We start from the raw sequence: 16,586 nt of genomic DNA, 5'->3' as shown, positions 1-16,586 counted from the left end.
ACAATTTTGATTACCATAGTAGCGATTACCATAGATGAACGTTTATTCGGGAAAGAAAAGTCAACACATCGTGAGTTCGTTTTACGAAGCGCCATAATTTTATTAAAGTGTTACAGAGACATACCAAAATGTTTAAAGTTATATTTCGTGAATCGTTAGAGACATGTTATGTTTTCAATGTTCCTTAGTGTCTATTGAAAGCCCTTGAATTTCCCGATATAATTTGTCGAACGGAAATATAGAAAATTGCGCGTAACATATCAATCTCTTTTCACGAACGAAAAGACACGTGGTGCCTTGGAGCAAACTTCACACTTTTGTAGAAAATATGAAACGTTTATAAGGTATGTATCTTAAAAAAATATTGTGTATAATTAAACTTTTAAAATAAGTATATCACATAAGTAAAAATAATTCTTAAGCTTGCGCGGTTCGCTTTTAGAGGGTTTAAAAAGTATCGTGGTTTCAATCTTTATTAAGGAAATGTTCGAATACAATCCAATCTTTCGCGTTTTGTATTTTGCTTTGATCCCATGTTCAATGTTTTATAGAAAAGAACGAAACAATTTTTCTGGATTATTTTCTGTTTCCTTTGCATCTTGTGCAGAGGACTATCTTTTGGACTGTTAAGCGTAAACTCATTCGTCGCTTAATTTTCAAGTTTTTCTTCTCCTTTCCATTTCAATGTATTTCATTTGCGCAGGCATAACCGAAAAATCACTTAGCTTTAAAAATAGAAAATGTTCGATGAATGTGTGAAATTGTTGATTGCCCGTTGAAAATACATTGATATAGCGTTCGATGGAAAATTCTAAGATGAAGAAAACTAAATTCATTCATGATTTATGATGAACTTCTCTTCCTACAAATGTATATATATATATGTACTTCATTTCTCTTAAATGGTCATGCGTTGCGCGTGTATGATTGTGTTTACGTGTATATGTAAATATATATTTAATTAATATAACAGCGATATGTCAATATCGAGCAAAACATTGAAAACAATAAGTTTATAAAAAATATTTTGTGAATCGTTAACATTACCACCACTGTATTCTTTCGAACCGAACGAAATGATAATTGGCCTTGTCGAGGCTGATAAAATTAACGTTGACCGCGACATAGTTATTGCTGAATCAACACTTAAGCCTAATGACTTACAATACTAGTGATACAAAAAAATAAATATAGCAGATAGAGTGACTTATTAATTTTATCAGCCTACGATGGTCTGATGATCGAACTATTCGGAAGAATACAATACATTTTAGAAAGGCGATTGCAACAATATAACGTTAATCTTTATTCTCATTGGCAAATTGTTAGAATCGCCTTTCGAGTTCGAATAATGCTAACAAACCCAATTAAACGATCGCCTTCGTATTCTTTAACAGCGCGTTCTCTTATCTACCCTCTACGATTATTCGCGCACTTGTGACAATTTGTCGCACGACAGTTTCATCCCTTACAAAAAATGCACTGATTTATACTCTCACTCAAAAGTATTAAGACACTTGCTTGATTACAATCAATATCTGGCAAAAGTTATGAAACTATTAATTAACTTCTCTAAATGTTAAGTAATCAGTTCTGCATCATATTCGAATAATATATGTATATTCAATAAATCATCGATTACCAAGGATATTAATATTAATAACTTTTTTCATCCATATGTTCACCTACTTTTACAATTCTAAGCATCATAATTTTTATATTGTATTAGATACTATATTTTTCCAAATTCTCTTAGAATTTAAAACTAAAAATTTGGAATCTTAGAACTTAGAACTAAATACTGTTTAGAGATACTTCAACAAAATATAGCAAAGATATATATCTACTATAAGCAGTTAATATTGATTCAAATGGTCTCAATACTTTTGAGCGGGGGTGTGTACCGACTTCTCTTTCTTTATTGACCAAGCTGTCGCGAGTGTGCGAGGTTTCTAATTGATTCTTTCCTTTCGCGCTATGACGAATCGAATGACTCTAGAAAAATAAACGCGATTCTATCGTGCGAATCGAGAAAAATACGCTTTGGTGACGGGAGGGATGAAATCGATCGAGATCCGCTCGCGTGAACAACCCCCTTGCCTCTCGTTCAACAAAGAGTAACAACTTGTCTACGTAATGTACGACGTAGTCGCATAATAATCACCAACATCGCCAACATGTTATAAAATTTTCTGAAATCCCTTTGTAACAACGTATGCCTACCAAGTGTGTATGCATACAGAGGTGGTCGAAGATAAATGTATTTCGTGCTGATATGGAGAATCTTTGTCTGTATGTGGGAGCTTTGTCTGCACTTTAATTAACTTGTTCTATTCAGAAGTTAGGAAATTTCCTGAGCTCTGAACAATACACAGATTGCATTCCTGAATATAGACTTTAATACTACAGTACATTCACTTTAAATATATAATTATTTCTTCAAGTATTCAAACTATGAAAAATCCCTTATGCAAAAGTTGCTTGATTTTGAGAGAGTAATTTAGGAAAAAGTGCAAATACTTTATGAAATTATTATAAGCAAAAATTGTAATATCAGTTTAACTTTTGTTTAATGGGACTACATATTTTATGATACCTGGTCTGATATCTCTGATACCCCTACACCTTTAATCAATAACTTCTGTAATACTTGCACGAATATTAGTGACAAATGTTCTATTATATTAGAAGAAATAAACTTGATACTACTTTTGCGGATACTATTTTCATTAAATATTTAATATTTAGTATTCTCTAGATTTTCTCCTCAGAATCAAACTCCTTTCGTATAGTTCGAGAAATAATTGAGTGCACTCAAACTGAACATGCTATAGAGTTCATTATCAATTTGATGATACTATAGAGTATAAAGTATTTCTCTGGAAATAGAATAACGCCTATACATATAGTAGATATTCTAAGGTTAATAGCGAAGGTAGATGCTTTATGGCCTTGAAAAGCCAATTGACTTTGTTCCAACAAAACTTCTAAATCTGACCCGTATTTGGCCCACGAATGCTCCATGCACACGAAATACATTTATCGAAGCACCTTTCGAATGTGTACATATGTGTGTATACATATGCTTTTCTTTGGATTAACAATTTGCACTAAAGAGCGTGGTTTCGCTACAAATTCAACAATTGCAATGGACGGTTGCGAGAACAAACTCAATGGAATGATCCCAAGGAACAACGAGTCACGTTCTTCCAAATTATTTTCTCAACGTGTCCCATCGAGTAGTCGAGAATCCTACAAAGTTCCAGACCTTCCTATTTAATCGATACTTATTCCCTTCGATTCTCCCAAGAAAGCCTGCTAACGATCGCAGTCTCCAGGAATTCTGAACACAATCGAACGTTCTGATTAAGCTCTGATTCGATGGAAAGAATACGCAAGACGATGCAAGCAGTATGCACTCGGCAGCGATATGCAATGATAGAGCGCCATCGCGGTTTCTACTTATCAAATAAACGAGGATGCTCGTACAAAATCGTGACGATCGACGTGAATTCTCAACGTGAGCTCGGATGAGTAATTTGCCTTGCAAGAGGTACGAGACGCGACGATTCTCTGAGCATCTAACAACGAATTCCTACGTCCCATTTCGATAGTAAAATCGTTCTGGGAAAGTAATCGAATATCGCTACGAGTAAACTGTTATACGAGTTAACGGAGAAATCCACTCCGAGAGTTCTCGATTTTACCTTGTAATCGTTATTCTTCGTCGCAGACAACAACTTTCATTATGCGCCTTAGAAAAAAGGATGCTAATTAAGAAAGAGTTCGATCATTACATGTTTAGAGGAGATACGATTGCGCTCACTTAATACAAGTGTACACAAGATTGTCGGTGATTGCTATCATGCAGGTTTGAAATCACATTGCAGACGTGCTCGGTTACAGTTACGTAGTATTTTGACTATTATCTCTCTTTCGAACGAAGGAACCTTCGAATAGAAATTATTTTTTAACGAAGATATATTTTTATTTGACTTATCTTCATAAACGTTAGTGCTGTTTAGCAGAACAAAAGAATTCAAAATAATCGAAATAGTCATGTTTGGAATTATTTTCTTCTTTAGAAAATAATTTATATTCTAACAAAATGGCTTAATTTCATAAGTTTCTACCAGACGTAACTATAACCAAGTATATCTGGTCATTGATTAGTATTCGTGCTGATGAATGTTTTGCAAATGCAAATCTCTGCTCGCGTGAAATAATGTTTCACATAATTGCTCAAGCATTCAGCTCGTGACTGAAGTCTTACAGAAAATTACCCTTTCTATACACCTTAAGGAAACACTTGTGCGATATCACATGTGTCGTTCGATTGCTCTCTCGAGTCAGCTTTTAGCTATAGATTCGCAGCCACGTGAGCTTTAGACTAGGAATTGAGCTTGATGCTTTCCATTCAGCTCTACCGAAACTACACGTTCTTCTCTTCACCAATCACAGTGAACAACATAACGTTCCATCTGTGTGGATTTCCCTCTTGTAACGACAAGGAATCCCTTGCAACACGTATCCTTTGATAGACTCAAGGTTCAACCAAATCCAAGCGACTTATCTATCGAATACAAAGCTCGCAGAAGAGGGAAACTTAAGTGCAGCTTATCGAAGATCCTTCTTGCATCCTTATCGATAATCCTTCTCGTCGTTTTCAACGCTCCCTTCAACGTCTCTATTGCTTCGTTTTTCATTGACTTTCAAAGGCAAGCCGTAACTGCAACGAAATGGCAAACTTCTGCCGCGTATAGTAACTGATTCGTTGTCAGACATCTGCTGTCCATTGTTGACGTGCTCGCCAAGATCGGTTCGGTCCCGAGATCACTCAGGCAAGGCCGAGAACGAACCGAAGTTCCGTCGGTGCTACGTGGACGTGGGAGGTGGAGCCTCTGGGGAAACTGGCAATTGGGGTGTCTGTCGGCTGGCGGCTCGTCGTGGCCAACGTTGAGGTGAAACTGGAGGTGTTGGCCTCGGCGTGGTCGGCGCGGATCCAGCTGTCAGCCTCCAATTGCTGCCTGACATGCCTGGCCTACCCATTGACGCTAAACTTGTGCTGCTACTGCTGCATGCAACTGCTCCTGAGAGGTCGATCCTTGACACTGCCCTGGAATTGTTAATAACGCTTGTGATTTACTGTGGTCGATTAATAGAATCTCTTGAGTGATCTAATATTCCATGAATAGGAATATGAACAACGTAGTGGCAGGTATAGTTCTCTGCATTATGGTTTTGTAATACTAGGTTGAGAAAAGATTAAAACTTTGTAGGCTGTTTTATAGTTAATATTTCTGTAAATTAAATAGCCTACATTTTCTCTTGGAATATAGGAAAGCAAACAAAATTTCATTTGGATTGGACGAAAGTAGTAGGAGTTCTAGGGAAATCACAAGCACACAGATTTTGAATTTGATATTACTAATATAATTATGAGATAGTGTAGAAATCTGAATCTATACATATCTGAAAAGTGTCTGACTTTAGACTTATTCTACTAGTTAGGTCAGACGCAGCAATCTCAGTAAGTAGAACAAGTCAATAAAATAGCACAGTAGAATAAAGTAGTATAAGTCAGACATATTTCACGCGCTTTTTAATAACTCAAAAACGAAGCCTCTTTTGAGTTTCGCCTTTTTTGAGTTCTATTTTATTTTAGCATATGGAATCCCCCTTTCAATATTTCTGATATCTGTTGTCAAACACACTCTTACAAAAAATAGAATGCACCACCAAACTGAGGTCACTTATTTCGGTGCTACCCCTTGTATTTATAAAATAATACTGAAACCTGTATATTATACTGGGTACAGACAGGGATACAAACGTTGAAAACTTTATATGTCGACTGTCTCTTTATCTATTAGATAGAGAAAGAAGGAATGTTGTTGCCGTCGCATCGCTTTTCAGCGATTGCATCCCAGTTTATTTCGGTCTTTAGAGATACAGATTCTTGCATAAATGAGGATCATATAGAACAGCATTGCCTGTCCTTTCAATAATTACTATAGAACTGACATGAAGGAGAACTCTGTGAATTCCTTCCGTATCATACAAACATTTAACCCTTTAACAGTTTAATAAAATTGCAAAATTTGGTAAAGAAATATGTTTCTTTATTCTTTAAAATACTTCTACGCATTGTAACAAATATAAAAACAAACATGTTCTATTTTTTATTTTACTGTTATCGACTTTTTGCTATACCCAAGTCTCATTCAAGATAAACTGTCAAAGGGTTAAATAGTACAATTTATCGTAAAAAAGATCAAAATGAAATATTACCTGGAAGGAGGTGCCGACCCTGTATAATAGTGCAAACCAGCAGGACCACTTCTTGGCCTCGCCGTAGACATCACACTAGAAGACCTATGCATAGCTGGTGATGGTGGAGCAGACGGCAACAATCTCGGCGTTTGTGGCGGCGTCCTTCCAGTGGATATACTACTAGCGCTGCTCGTCGATGCTTTTCTCCGTGGACTCCTACACACAGAAAGAAACCAATCTATCATCTGTACCTTTTTCTTCCTCTACTTAATCTGACAGTTACAAATGCCACGGAATTAATCTAGGTCTACAAAAAGCTCGCAAACCTTTTGGAAGCTTGCCTACAAAGTCCAGTAGGACAAGAACGGCCCATGGCACATTTCCCTTCGCATACTTCGCGTGCCAGAGCCATGGTTTCATAATTCCTTAAAGTAGTACGGCAGATTTCTGCGTCAGACTCGGCTAGTGCTAGACTTGGGAAACGTTCCTTCAACCTGTGTCGTTCCTGCGTTGACAAAACAGGATATCAGAACTGAACTCTTTGGCAACGGATCAGATCTTCGATGATACTCGATACGTAAGAGGAACACGATGTATTATAGCAATCCTGCGTCCTCTGTTCGAGGATCATTTTTAGTTCGACACAGCTTCGAGCAGCCGATTTAACTATTGATTCGAATACCTCGTGCAAACGGCAGGACTCGAAATCTTTCAGCTGTTGCTGAAAGCCGACGTTTGGATTGGCAATGGAACGACCCAGCCTGACCACTTTGAGTGCCTCTTTCCACGAAAGATTGGTGGTACTCATAATATAGGCCACCGCTACTGTGACGCTTCTCGACATGCCGGCTAAGCTGGAACCGAGTATCGTTTCGTGAACATTGCTGGTATGGTAATTATATCGTTAATCGATGATTAAGAGACGTCGACTATACTATTGCCTTTCAGAGAGCAAGCTGATACCAACTCCGCAATATACGAATTGGAGAGGAATCCGCATTGATTTATTAAAATGAATTTAAACACGGAATTGGTCAGTTTGGCTTCTGAAGAGCTCCTAGGTAACTCAATTAGAGTGTACTAACACTGCTTTGAACTTTACAGAAATTACCCACCAATGTATGAGGACGTTTCCACCACGTAGACGAGCAGCGTGGATGAAGTCATTACAGAGGGAAAAGTACTGCGACAAATTTTGATCTGGACTATCCGCCGCCAATATACATAGGTAATGTTTATCCTAGAAATATTTGCATTCGCTTTTCATGGGATTATGGGTAGAGGCACTAATTCCTGGCTAGAGATATTACTATCTATGTAGGTAGATATATTAATTGCTTAACAACGAGAAAGATCTATTTTTAGAATAATTATTATTTCATACATTTAACTGCTCCGCTATTTGATCATTCCATATTAAAATATACATATAGTATTTCCTCGTTATAGCCTTGCTGTAACGTTTGCTATAATCTAAAATTTGCTAAATATGTGAGGAACCATGAATTGACCTCGACAACATGTCCTATAGTATAAAGTCACTAGTAATCAGTGAGTCTATATTGAGGAAATATTATTAGGAAATGATACGTATTCTCTACCAAACATTACACAAAAACACGAAACAAGGTTTCCCATTGACCTGACAAGTGACTCGAGAACCGATTATCCTGAAGGTATCAAAAGATTCGAGTGCTTACAGAATGTAATTGACGCGCAGTGTCGTGGATCGCCAGAATGTGAGTGATCTCGAATCGCTCCAACTGATCGGCGTCTTTACTATCGCGATAATTCCCAACGTACAGGCCAGGGAGGACCTGTGAATATAAAACACACAGCGGAGAGCCGTAAATAAGCGTAATTAGCACTCGAGGAAGAACACTTAAGCCCACACGAAGTTGATTTACGTTTCGTGTCGTGCCGATAGTTCCCATTGCAATTAACGTGGAGAGAAGAGTCTAGTGGTCCTCGAGATACGCGGGTCGTCGAGATAGCATTAGAGGGGAAAAAAATGAAAGGAAAAAAAGGAATCGATAAAGCAGCTTTTTGATGCAGGTGCTCCGGCGGTTAATCATTCATCTTCGTGGATGATCACTCGAACGAGGGTGGAACAAGGCGAGACTCGCGGTAATCGCTCAATCGATGCTGCATTCTTAAGCGGAGTGTCTTCAGTCGAATAGGGGAGAACAAAAGTACGACTCTTAACTTTTCATCGGGGCTATCGATTAAAATCTCGATGCAGTGCATGCATCCCGCGATGCCACTCAACAATGGGTATTAAATCATCGACAAATGGGCCAACAAATTTCCGATTCGTTCGCGACTGTCGCCGCGTGTTCCTCGCGGCTGCTTCGGGAATAAATTAGCCTGACCGTCGCGCTGGATTTCGATATTTTGAACTGTGGTATCTGGGACGCGTAAATTTAGCGCTGTTGCGATACGATAACGTGGCGGTCCTACGGTGTGCATACATTTCAAATAATGAAACAAAATGTTACGGCAGCACGTGCATCATTAGCATACTTGCAACTGCGCCTGCACATAATAAGCAACCATGAAAATTAAGCACAAAAGGCTTGCTTAATTCGAAACACGCTTTAATACAAAAAATGGGCACGATTACGCTTTACGGAATTACTCTTGCGTGTCATAAACATTCGCCTGTGGTTCCTTTGCTTTTCGGTGTTTAATGAACTTTGGGAGATTTTCTTATTACAAAGGGATTTCGATTTTTACTTTTCATTAAGATTTAAAACACTCCAGACTCGATTTTATGCTATATTCTATGGTTATTATTAATTGGCTCTGCTATCTAAGGTTGCTGTTGTTCAGTAAACCGGCGATAAGAATACAGCAGGTCGTCAATTAACCTGTTAACTGGTTCATTCCGTGACAAAAGCGCCTCTATTTTTCACAAACTATAATACATGGTCAGAAATGACTAAAAGGAAGTATATTATTCTGATTGTGGCAAATATGATATATGAACTACACCCCTGTAAAAGGTATTAGGACAGCCATAATTTTTAATGAATTTTTTCTTTGAAATATTCAATTCTTTTTTTCTACAAATTTCATTGTAAGTATACATTTAGCTAAATAGTACTTCATTAATAGTTTTATAACTTTTCTCAGATATTTGTTATGATCAAGCAAGTGTCCCATTACTTTCAAGCTGACGTGTACATGTTTCCTTATATTTTGAATATCATTACAGCTTCTTCACCATGAATCAATTCTCAATTTAACAAACAGTTGTTATCATCCACAATTATTATGAATTAATAGTTTTCTCTTGAACATAAAAAAATAGTCACGGAGTGAACATACCAATTCTGACTCTCTTATTATTATAGATCAATTAATCGAAATCCTACTGTAATCATAACTGTATTATCATTTCATGCTCTACTAACTTCAGCAATCTAGGATCTCCAAGTTTCGCTTCTTACCTTGTTCATACCATTCCCCATGATGCTAGCTTATTGTTAGCCACAGGCAGTTCCTTCAAGCTAGGAGAGAATCCTAGATTCGCGATAAAGGCTATCAGCTTAATCGCTCGTCACACTCTGGACGATTCGTCGATCTTCTCTTATCTTTCGTCTCTCAAGCTCGCTCCCCGATGATCGTATTGTTGGACAACAGTTTCTTTCGTTCCCGCCGTCACGTTCCTCTTTCAGCAGCATCGTTAAGGATGGATTCACGCAGCTCTGAAGGATTCTGATTAACTTGATTGCGTCGTCTAATTGAATCCCTCCGAGCCGTGCATGATTTTCTTAGGGCTCAGTTTGCGTATCATTCTTCGACATTCTTTTTACCAAAATATAGTTATTTATTTTATCCAAATCTCTATGACTTCCAAACACTGATATGGTACATTTCCTTGACATTCGAGGCTTCTGTTCCTCTTCCAATGTCTCTATCACAACTTCCAGTCTTCCATTCACATCGACTCGAGCATAAAAAACTAGTGACACATTATAAGCTGACGCAGAGTGGAAAACACGTTATTCCGTATTCCTTATCTCCCAGCTGGATTTGTCCGCCATTTATGAAAATACAAGCGACGGATAAAAATCGCGTTTAACCATAAATCTAATTCACGATCAGAGATTAAGTAGATTGTCACGAAACTTTGGTCGACTGTGTCGGCGTCAGCAATTTCAGAGGCGTTTTTTACAATGAAATTTGTAAAAGACAAATTGCTGTTGTTTGAAATCGAGCGGACTCTAGCAAGCAAAAAAGAAGGCCAGGCAGGAAATAAAAAGAAGACCCCTAAATCATATTTAAAATTCACAAAGTTATTATACGTGTAGTTTTGAAATAAATTTGAAACATTATCTTATTTTAAAGCACAGATTGCTTAAGTTTCAACTTAGTTTACGTTGCTCGTTCAAAAAAAAAAAAGTTCTGCGGTGTTTCTCATTTTTTGTATCAGATGTGTCATAGCATGTGCGTTTCGCTTTTTTCCACAGGGAACTATCTGCGCGTTCGTGTTCCCAGAGCATATTATTCTGTTACGCCGCGTTGCGAACCGTTCGAGCGTGATTTCCAGATGGTCGGACGATTTAATCGCGATCAACAACTTTCGAACTTCTGCTGGAAAAAAGATATTCAGAAGCTTGATAACGATCGAGCTAAACGCATGTAAATGTTAGTACATTATCGCGGGCCTGTTATTCCCCTCGACCAGCCGATTATTTTGATATCGATCATAGCGCGAAAGCGTGGATGTAATAACCGTGACGGAAGGGAAAAAAGGAACTCATTGCCGCGGCGAAGTTCGAAGTAATTATCAAGGGAGGAAATTAAGCGATACAAAGGAGAGTTATCGTTTTATTCAGCCCCGCGGAACGGATTTGTATTAATTCATCGTCGGTCTCGCCTGACAATTTGAATGCGCGATGCATCTGCAGAAAGGATGTCATCTATAGGCTGAATGAAATGCGGCTGAGGGCTACAATCGTTATTTTCCCTACGGCGATAAATTAAAAAGTTTTCGCGTCTTTGGTTTTACCGTATTAGTTGGACCAACGCCAAATGGAAAATCGAAGCTAGTCTTGCGTGTACTGATCCAACCGAAAATCAAATTCGACGAAAGGGTGTTCGAGAATGAAGGAATGAAACAGCAAAATTAATTGAGAAACGGCTGATGAAAGCATTTGGCAATACCTCCATTGTTATTGCATCTATGATCGTGCATGTACATAGTAACAGTGGCATTCATGAGAGAAAAGAAAATTTTGAATATTTACTATGTTTCATTTAAAAAAAGGAGATAAATTAATCGGGTCATGGAAAGAGCAAAATCCTCATCCCATCTGCAGAATTCGTGCAAGCTATCGAATCGAATCAAGGTCGCTGCTCATTACACATTATACTTGCAAAAAGGGCAAATTAAATTCCTTTCTATATTGAAAGAATTCCTCCAGCAGGATTCCCTCATCATTGCTTCTGACCATGATCCACCTCAGCTCTCAGACGAATTATGAGCCAACGTAGATCCGATTCAGAAACGAAAGCATATGGCATTTATCTCGACATAATTACAAGGTCAAAATAAACAGAAATATCTCCATTGAAAGAAGACTCTCGCATGCGACTGGCGAGGACCAAAATCAATTCTAATCCTCCCAGTATTTACTTCGTGCAACCGTCTGAAAACCGTTTGGTCCACGAGACCAATCTAAATCTCTCCCTGGCTCGATTGCTCTTCGAATGCAGGATGGTGAACTGAAAAGGGTGGAAAAAGGCGAAACATAAAAGGCGCAACCGGAGATGCGTTTAGCAAAGGATGCGATGATTCCCTGCGGGACGATTGATAGACGAGCCCTGGATCCACTACCTGTCGACACTTTCACAGTAAAGGCACCGTTTGCTGATTAACACGTCGCCCACGCACACGCAGCGAACGGGCAATCGAGTGGACAGATTCGCGAACCGCGACCACGCAGCTTTGACTCGATCGGCTGCAAGGTGCGCCGTATGAAAACTGTCCCGTTGTCTCAGTAGCAAGACGCGTTGCCAGAATCTAGGGGCACTCGCTACCAGGAGGGAGAACGAGCAGTAGGGGGGATGGCGTTCGCAACGTGGAAGGGGTAAGTAAGGCGGGCACGGGGCAGTAGAACTCGGTTGGGACAGCGATAGCCTCTCGTCGAAAGGGTTACGAGTTAAAAACCGCATAGAAGCGGATGGAATCGTCTAGGGAGAGACATTCGACCAATTGACGGCGTCAACTAGACTTCCTAGGGTTTTCGAAACGATCGAATCTGGAACCTCTGCTACACAGTCGGGAATGACGGGAACCCGTGCTCGAAAAGCAATTTAAGTAAAATGGAGCAGGTAATGACCTCAGTACCGTGAATAAATAATATTGATATACATGGTACTTGTGATTTGAGGGCTTTGCGGAGCAGCTTTCGGCTCTAGAGGATTTCGAGCCTCAGCGTTTAGAGTCGTGTATTTGATCGTGGAAGGGAATTAAGTGGCTTATCGAAGTGGGAAGAGAGGTGGCGATAATAAGGGAACATTAAAAAGAAGATTACTGTACCCTCGACTGTGGAGGATGACTGGCAGCCGGTAGACGGCACTGTGGGGAACGATGAAGCGGCGCAGCCGCCGCTCGATAAAGCCGTCCTCTTGCTCTTCTTTCATGCTCGCCTCTCCTCCAGTACCCTCCTTCTCGGCTGCATGATGCACCTATGAACCACGACCCTGCCCCACAAACGGAAAGCCTGGCCGGCTGAAAGTTACGTTAGCGGACAGCCTGTTACACGTATATCTTGTAACTGGGCTACGCTGGCTACGTGTAACGCGAGGTGCTAGTAACCCTGGACTAGTAAAATGTTTTGTTACTGACCTAGGCTGGCGTATGAACGCGTGCACGTACCCTTCGTCAAAAGAAAGTTTCATTTCATTGATTTTAGTTAACATTCGATTAAATATTTAGAACCTACAGTAGAACTCTGTTTATATGATCGAAAGTATAGTTAGTGTCTGATTAACTGAAGTTTGTATTTCTATTATCTGACTACTGAGCGCAGTTCTAGTTACGGGGACGTCTGAATTATAGCTATTGAAGAAATAGCTGGGTGGAAGAAATCGAATCAAACGATCTACGATATCGATTCGATACAAGTTGTATTTATAAAGCATATTTGATTTTTTTAGAGTAATTGGTAAAGCATATATTTATAGTATCTTAAGTTATTTGTTGTTGAAGTTGAAGGGCTCGGTGCAAGAACCGATCAGCTTCAAGTTTTAATAATTACAAAATTTTTTAAAATTGCAGCTGACTAGTTTTTGCGCCGAGCTCTTGAGTTAGAGCATTCTTCACTTTGAATTTTTTGAATTATAGATACAATAGTATTTGTGCATTTGACCGTGAATTTCTCGTAGCGTATTAGGGAAAGGGGAAAGAAAAATGTGTTGTAGGGAGCGTTAATCTCTCTTCAACACAGGAAACAGTGTATTTATACAGACTATGTGTAGAAGGAAATAGGGCGGAAGAATCTTCCATTCTTTTTTTCTTTTCGCGTCTCTTATCCAGTACTATTACAAGTGTGGAAATCCACTTTGCTCGCTAAAACGAGTGCCACTCGAGATCTTCTCCCAGTTCCTCGGTCGTTCTTTTCACATTTCTCATTACTTCTACCAAAGAGGAATAAAGACAGTAGAATAAAGACGACATATTTTCATTATTCCTAGCGAGTACACTTTAATTCAAACAGGCAATGGGAATTGCGTAAATTCGTAGGATTAATATGAACTAGATAACATACTATTTACGATTGCTATAAACGATATAAAAATTCTACTGTCACATGTATAATGTCATTTGAAATAAGAATCTGCCCGACATACGCAGGTGACAGTCGCATCGAACGTATTAAAGTGAAATGACTTCAGTGTAAAGTAATTCTGAAAATAATTTGTTTCGTTTATTCATTCATGATACTAGAGGTAAAAGTACATAAAATCTTTTTAATTATTCGCGCTTCGATTTCTCTGTAAGTTCGCTTTTTGTTGGCGCCTGACAAATGACCAAGCCCAGAACAACGAGCGATATGCCGCACCACCATCTGATGGACGTTGATTCGTCAAAAATCAACGAACCCACTAAAGCCTTTAACGAAAGAATCCTTCTCGTTAGCCGTCTTACTCAACTTCGTTATATCGCGTCTTTTCTCATCATTATGCTGTTACATCGTTAGAAAAACAAATTACCGAGCAAACATAGTTGGTAGCGGCGCTGGCAATGGTACACGGCAAAGAAGATCCACTGGCGTTGAGTGCTTTCACAAAAAACGTGCAACCTACGGTGTTACTTGTTACCATCAAAATTAAAAGTACCCCTTTAAGCAGCAACGAGACCTTGTTTATAAACAAACGATTAATACTGCATAAAAGCAATGCTAAAATGCAAATTGCACATAGTCACAAAATTCTATTGTTATGTATTTTTTGTATAAATAATACTTAACATACGAAGGTCACGTTACTTACTGCAGACACTATTTCAACACCACCAGCTAGTTTACCCAAAAGACTTCCACCAGTCGCAAAAAATCCAGCAGCAATGGCTAATCGAACCTTTGCTTCCTTTTTCTTTTCTGTTGCCCATTTTGTTGAGGAAGACGTAGTATCGCTGTCTTCTGACATTAATGGGGAAGACTTCATTCGCCTTTTAGCGTTGAATACTAACAGATCAAAGTAATAACCCCGGTAAGGAAACGAGTATTTCAATTCTCACTTTAAGTACTGGTCACAAACTTTTCGATGTGGAATTTAAACCATGGATTCAGTATGTGATTTAGAATTATATTTAAAATACATGTACGTATATAAATATATATGTACATATTATTTACATACTGGTATCAGGAGCAAACTCGCGTTTTCTAACCTAACTAACCTTACCTAACTGGACGGTCACGTGATAAGTACGTGACCATACTTGATTATTATTCTATGTAACTTCTAACAGCTTTGGTCTATTCTTTTTATATTATTATTACACCATGTTTTTGATCTTATATTTTTTATTATTTCAATCGTATACATAATAGTGTCATATAAATATGAACTGCCTGACATACTAATTTTTGTTCACAGTCTTTGAGATTTATTCTTTGCTTTTGTGTTCTTTGATGACAAACTTAAAAAACGATTATAGGATTTATTGTGATAGGTCTATAATGTAAACACTATGAAATTTGAATAAAATTAATATAAGTTATTGACAATCAGAGGGCGCCAAAGTCGCCGTTAAATTTGTAAATCGGTATATCAGGTACCTACATGTTTGCATTGACTCAGTGGATAATGCTAGGTAGCAAATAAATGTCAAATGGTTAACCTTAAAGTGAGACGTATGGTTTGCTGATAAACAACGATTTAAGCAGTTATTTTAAATATCACGACAAAGAATGAACAATATTGAAATTGAAGATTTTTATCATCACGATTTTACAACAGCTTCAGAATGGGAAGTCTTCATAGCTCGATTGGAAGAAATCATGCACGAATGGAAATTAACCAACACGAAAATTGGTCCTTGTTTAAAGTCCGGAGACTTTGTCAACTGTCAGTGGGAAGAGAATACGGAGAAACTTCATTTTGCTGGTTTGTATGGACATTTTAATACTCTTTGTTTCATTAAAATTAAAATACAGAAGTTGTATGCAACTACATATATTATAATTAGATTAAAATATTTGTTTATTGTTACGTTGTAACAAATGGAGAATTATTTAAAAGAAATATTTCTTTGTGTTGAGTATGAATTTAAAATACAGAAGTTTTTTGTTTATATTCTAGATGCAGAATTCGTGTTGAAACACTGTAAGTTAAAATTAGAGGACAAGGATGTAAGCAGTTCATTGGAAGAAAATGAAGAAGAAAGGGTACAGTGTCACAAAGATGCATTGAACTCATCCAATGATTTTGCCAGAATTGATGGAAATCATTTAGAAATAGCTCGCTACTATGGAATCAGGGAATTTCTTGTGTTACAGTCAACTAAGAAAGAATCAGTTACAGATGAAACTAAAATTAGAATTTTGCTTAGTTCTTTTGCGATTGCAGCTACCAACGCCAATTGGTACTTAAAAAGGCTTCTGAATGCAATATTTATGTTGATGTGTTGGTAAAAGTCATATGACATTTTCAGTGATATACCTACATTGGTACAAGTGCTAGAGCCATGGCAGAAAATGTATTTTGGTACAAGTATTGGAAAAGGAATTTGTACCCATTTTGACATGGTACATTTAAAAAGAATACCTTCTCACTGCAAATACCTGACTGGTATG

The 16,586-nt window shown here is 38.1% G+C and overlaps 3 protein-coding genes across 7 annotated transcripts in view; 1 reads left to right on the top strand and 2 right to left on the bottom strand.

The window, feature by feature from the left end:
- Window positions 1-75: 75 nt before the first annotated feature.
- Window positions 76-12,197, bottom strand: LOC143186216 (dual specificity protein phosphatase 22-B). Of its 2 annotated transcripts, XM_076389746.1 has the most exons (8): window positions 12,119-12,197; window positions 9,726-10,305; window positions 7,974-8,090; window positions 7,389-7,513; window positions 6,956-7,127; window positions 6,600-6,778; window positions 6,292-6,489; window positions 76-5,116 (listed from the first exon to the last, which is right to left on the bottom strand). In XM_076389746.1, exons 2-8 carry the CDS (start codon window positions 9,744-9,746, stop codon window positions 4,876-4,878), a joined length of 1,053 nt encoding a protein of 350 aa, XP_076245861.1. In that variant the 5' UTR covers window positions 9,747-10,305; window positions 12,119-12,197; the 3' UTR covers window positions 76-4,875. The 2 variants fall into 2 exon arrangements, with proteins under 2 accessions (XP_076245861.1, XP_076245860.1); XM_076389745.1 differs by lacking the exons at window positions 9,726-10,305; window positions 12,119-12,197 and having other exon boundaries at window positions 7,974-8,338.
- Rab3gap1 (RAB3 GTPase activating protein subunit 1) overlaps window positions 7,428-16,586 on the top strand; it is a 31,570-nt gene continuing 22,411 nt past the window's right edge. For 2 of the 4 annotated variants that reach the window (XM_076389737.1, XM_076389736.1), the window contains exons 1-3: window positions 15,629-15,897; window positions 16,093-16,375; window positions 16,445-16,581. In XM_076389737.1, the coding sequence (XP_076245852.1) occupies window positions 15,702-15,897; window positions 16,093-16,375; window positions 16,445-16,581 (616 nt within the window). In that variant the 5' untranslated portion in view covers window positions 15,629-15,701. Of the gene's footprint in view, window positions 7,502-12,429; window positions 12,616-15,628; window positions 15,898-16,092; window positions 16,376-16,444; window positions 16,582-16,586 lie in introns of those variants that run through there. The other 2 variants (XM_076389740.1, XM_076389738.1) reach the window with 2 other exon arrangements.
- On the bottom strand, window positions 14,184-15,163 carry LOC143186217 (transmembrane protein 42). The gene is made up of 4 exons (XM_076389747.1): window positions 15,148-15,163; window positions 14,779-14,972; window positions 14,500-14,646; window positions 14,184-14,398 (listed from the first exon to the last, which is right to left on the bottom strand). Exons 2-4 carry the CDS (start codon window positions 14,950-14,952, stop codon window positions 14,261-14,263), a joined length of 459 nt encoding a protein of 152 aa, XP_076245862.1. The 5' UTR covers window positions 14,953-14,972; window positions 15,148-15,163; the 3' UTR covers window positions 14,184-14,260.

Source organism: Calliopsis andreniformis, chromosome 12, assembly GCF_051401765.1.
Source record: "Calliopsis andreniformis isolate RMS-2024a chromosome 12, iyCalAndr_principal, whole genome shotgun sequence".
NCBI lineage: Eukaryota > Metazoa > Arthropoda > Insecta > Hymenoptera > Andrenidae > Calliopsis > Calliopsis andreniformis.
Note: the sequence above shows the minus strand (reverse complement) of the source record. Positions and strands in the feature narration are given on the sequence as shown.

Excerpts from the sequence above, each read along its gene's own strand:
- LOC143186217 (XM_076389747.1), bottom strand. The coding sequence starts at position 14,952 with ATGAAGTCTTCCCCATTAATGTCAGAAGACAGCGATACTACGTCTTCC. Across the intron at positions 14,647-14,778 it reads GTGTTGAAATAGTGTCTGCA|GTCTCGTTGCTGCTTAAAGG; the intron begins GTAAGTAACGTG and ends TTTATAAACAAG. Across the intron at positions 14,399-14,499 it reads CTACCAACTATGTTTGCTCG|GCTTTAGTGGGTTCGTTGAT; the intron begins GTAATTTGTTTT and ends CTTTCGTTAAAG.
- LOC143186216 (XM_076389745.1), bottom strand. The coding sequence starts at position 8,207 with ATGGGAACTATCGGCACGACACGAAACGTAAATCAACTTCGTGTGGGC. Across the intron at positions 7,128-7,388 it reads GGAAACGTCCTCATACATTG|CTTAGCCGGCATGTCGAGAA; the intron begins GTGGGTAATTTC and ends ACTCGGTTCCAG. Across the intron at positions 6,490-6,599 it reads TGTAGGCAAGCTTCCAAAAG|GAGTCCACGGAGAAAAGCAT; the intron begins GTTTGCGAGCTT and ends TTCTGTGTGTAG.